The sequence below is a fragment of the Chaetomium globosum genome, genomic scaffold (genome assembly GCF_000143365.1).
Source record: "Chaetomium globosum CBS 148.51 scaffold_1 genomic scaffold, whole genome shotgun sequence".
NCBI classification, from domain to species: Eukaryota; Fungi; Ascomycota; class Sordariomycetes; order Sordariales; family Chaetomiaceae; genus Chaetomium; species Chaetomium globosum.
In genome coordinates, this window is record NT_165976.1 from 1116738 (window position 1) to 1119429 (window position 2692).

Genomic DNA, 2692 nt, shown 5'->3' on the forward strand with positions numbered 1-2692 from the left:
TTCCGAATCTACAGCACCGCAGCAGGAACAGGACCGGTCGTTTGACGACTCTCTACTGCAGCCCGGGTCTGATGCTTCAATGTCGCAAGCTAGCCAGGAATACAGCCGAGAACACAGTGAGGAGCGCGCTTCGGCCGACGCAGGGCAGACGCCAGGGCAGGCTCTGAAAACCTCCCAACGCCCCAAATACCTGCGGAGCCGAATAGGGAGCCAGCGCTCCTCCGTCTCGTCCCTCCACACGGATCCGGATAGTGACACGACCGTAGGAATGGGCGCCGACTATGCTCTCCAGTCGGGCGGCGCTGTGCCCAGCGTGGGAATGCCGCGGAGTTTTAGCAATGCCTTGTCCAGGTCCATCAGTATGGGAAGCATGGCCAGTGGTATTGAGAACCTCCACGACTCGTCCGGTCCGGCTTTTGGCCACCTTGAGACCCTAGACGAGGTCGACGTGAGCATGTCGCCCCAGCCAGAGCCACGGCGCGATCAGAACCGAGGCCTGCTCCAAACTCCGGAAACCAACCAAGAACTGCAGCCCTTGCCGCGCCCGACAGACACGGTTATTGCCCGTCACGTCCGCGATGTCCAAGTCCCAGAATCACTGGCCAAGGAGTATAAGAACCGGGGAGGACTGCTGACCCCAGCGCGCCCGGGGACGTCCGAAACGGCCGCGTTCGGAACCTCCACTGCAAGCCGCCATGGCAGGAGCCTGACCCTCAAAGAGCAGAGCAGTACCATTGAGCGCCTGAGCAAGGAGAACTTTGACCTCAAGCTCAAGGTCATGTTCTTGAGCGATCGACTCGACAAGCTCTCCGAAGAGGGTATTAAGGAGATGATCTCGGAGAACGTGGAGCTCAAGACCGGTCTAGCCGTGCTACAACGCGACAACAAGGTCCTGCGCCGCCGCGTCAAGGAGCTCGAAAAACAAGCCAAGGACGAGGAGAACCGCCCAGGGACAGCTAAGAGCACCCAGTCCGACGACGAGCAGAGCGCTGCATACGACCAAGAAACTCAAGAACGCGAGGAGGAGCTCATTTATCTCAGGGAACAACTAGAGGAGCATATTACCGAGATCGAGCGGCTTCGGAACGAAAACTTGAACAGGGAGGCTGAAAAACGCCGCATGGCCGACGTGGTGCGGACGCTGGGGGAAAGGACGGGAGAGCGGCTCGGCGAAGACTTCGAGCGCCAGGAGGAAGCCGACGTCTGGAAGGACTTGCTCGAGCAAGAGACGGCTAGGAGAGAGCAAAGCGACGAAGACAACCGCCGCCTACGTGACGAGATCTTCCAGATGAAGCAGGAGCTTGCGGCCCAGTCGGGTTCCGGATCGATGCATCCGATGCATCACACCACAAATATTTACAATATTACGAAGAAGTCTCGTGAGCGGGCCCTATCGGCCGCTCGGTCAGGCGCATCAGTATCCGGGATTATGGACGCCAACGGGCCCATGAGTGTTGGCAGCACGTTGGTTGACGAAATCCGGCGGGAGAGCGAACAGCTCCGCCACGAGAATGCCGAGCTCCGTCGTGAAGTCGGTGCTCAGACCTCAATGCTTACGTCGAGAAACCGAGAGAAGGACCGGCTGTACCAGGAGATCGAGGATCTCAAGATGGCCCAGCGACGTGGCGGGCCCGCCCCATCTACAATCGACAGTCTACTAGAGCGGTCTGCATCACGGGCTGGAGTCCACGAGCGGTCACACTCTCGGGCAAGTGGCGGCACGCGAGCCACCAACACGGCTATCGATGACGCAGACGTGGAGGAGCTCGAGAACAGGATGGCGGATTTGCGGGATAAAAACAACGACCTCAAATTGCAGAACCAGGACCTGCAACGAGAGCTCGATGGCTGCATGGAGGACTTCGAGGCGGCCGTCGAGGCGAAGAAACAGGCCGAGGAACTGGTGGCAGCACTGCAAGAAGATCTGGAGACGGCCATGAACGACTTGATGGCGTTGCAGGCTGAACGGGACGAAGCCCTACAGGAACACTCTAACCTTGAGAATGAGTTCGAGGCCTTAAGGAAAGAAGCGCAGGAAGAAATTGACGCGCTCGAGGGCGAAGCGGACCAACGTACAGCCGAGATTGAGCGGCTGCAACTCGACCTCAACGACCGCACCGAAAGCTTCGACTCCCTGCAAGCCGAAATGCGCAAGATGAGCGAGGGGCTCGTCAGGCTCGAGGACGAACAGGAGGCCAAGCTGCGCAGGGTGCAACAACTCGAACAAGAGCTTGGCGACGCCAACAAAGACCTCGAAGATCTGGAGGCGAAACTCATCGAGGCCAACGACAAAGCCAACCGCCTATCGGTCCAGCAGGAGTCCAGTCAGGGCGAGATCGCGTTCCTGCGCGAAGAACAAGAAACTGACAAGATCCGTATCGGCGACCTGGAGGCTGCGTTCGCTAATGCCGAGCAGTCTCTGCGGGAGGAGAAGGAGCGCGCGAGGGAACTCGAGCAGAGGCTCGCGGCGGAACGGCGGCAGCGCGAGATCGTGGCCAACCGCGAGAAGGAGGAGGTGCAGCAGTTTGTGAACGAACTGAATAAGGAGACATCCACGGCCAAGGACGAGGTGAGGCGGCTCCGGAAGAGTCTGTCTAGCAGGGAGGTGGAGGCGACCGAATGGAAGGAGAGACTTATCGAGCTCGAGAATAACCTGCGTGAGGCACTCGGTGACTTGAGCGGGACCAGGTCG

The 2692-nt window shown here is 59.4% G+C and overlaps 1 protein-coding gene across 1 annotated transcript in view; it reads left to right on the forward strand.

Annotated features, from left to right (window-relative positions):
* The window catches only part of CHGG_00369 (uncharacterized protein), a gene marked incomplete at both ends in the record, with an annotated part of 5583 nt that overhangs the window by 820 nt on the left and 2071 nt on the right, over window positions 1–2692 (forward strand). Inside the window, one exon of the mRNA XM_001219589.1 lies at window positions 62–2688. Within this exon, the coding sequence (XP_001219590.1) occupies window positions 62–2688 (2627 nt within the window). The remainder of the gene's footprint in view (window positions 1–61; window positions 2689–2692) is intronic.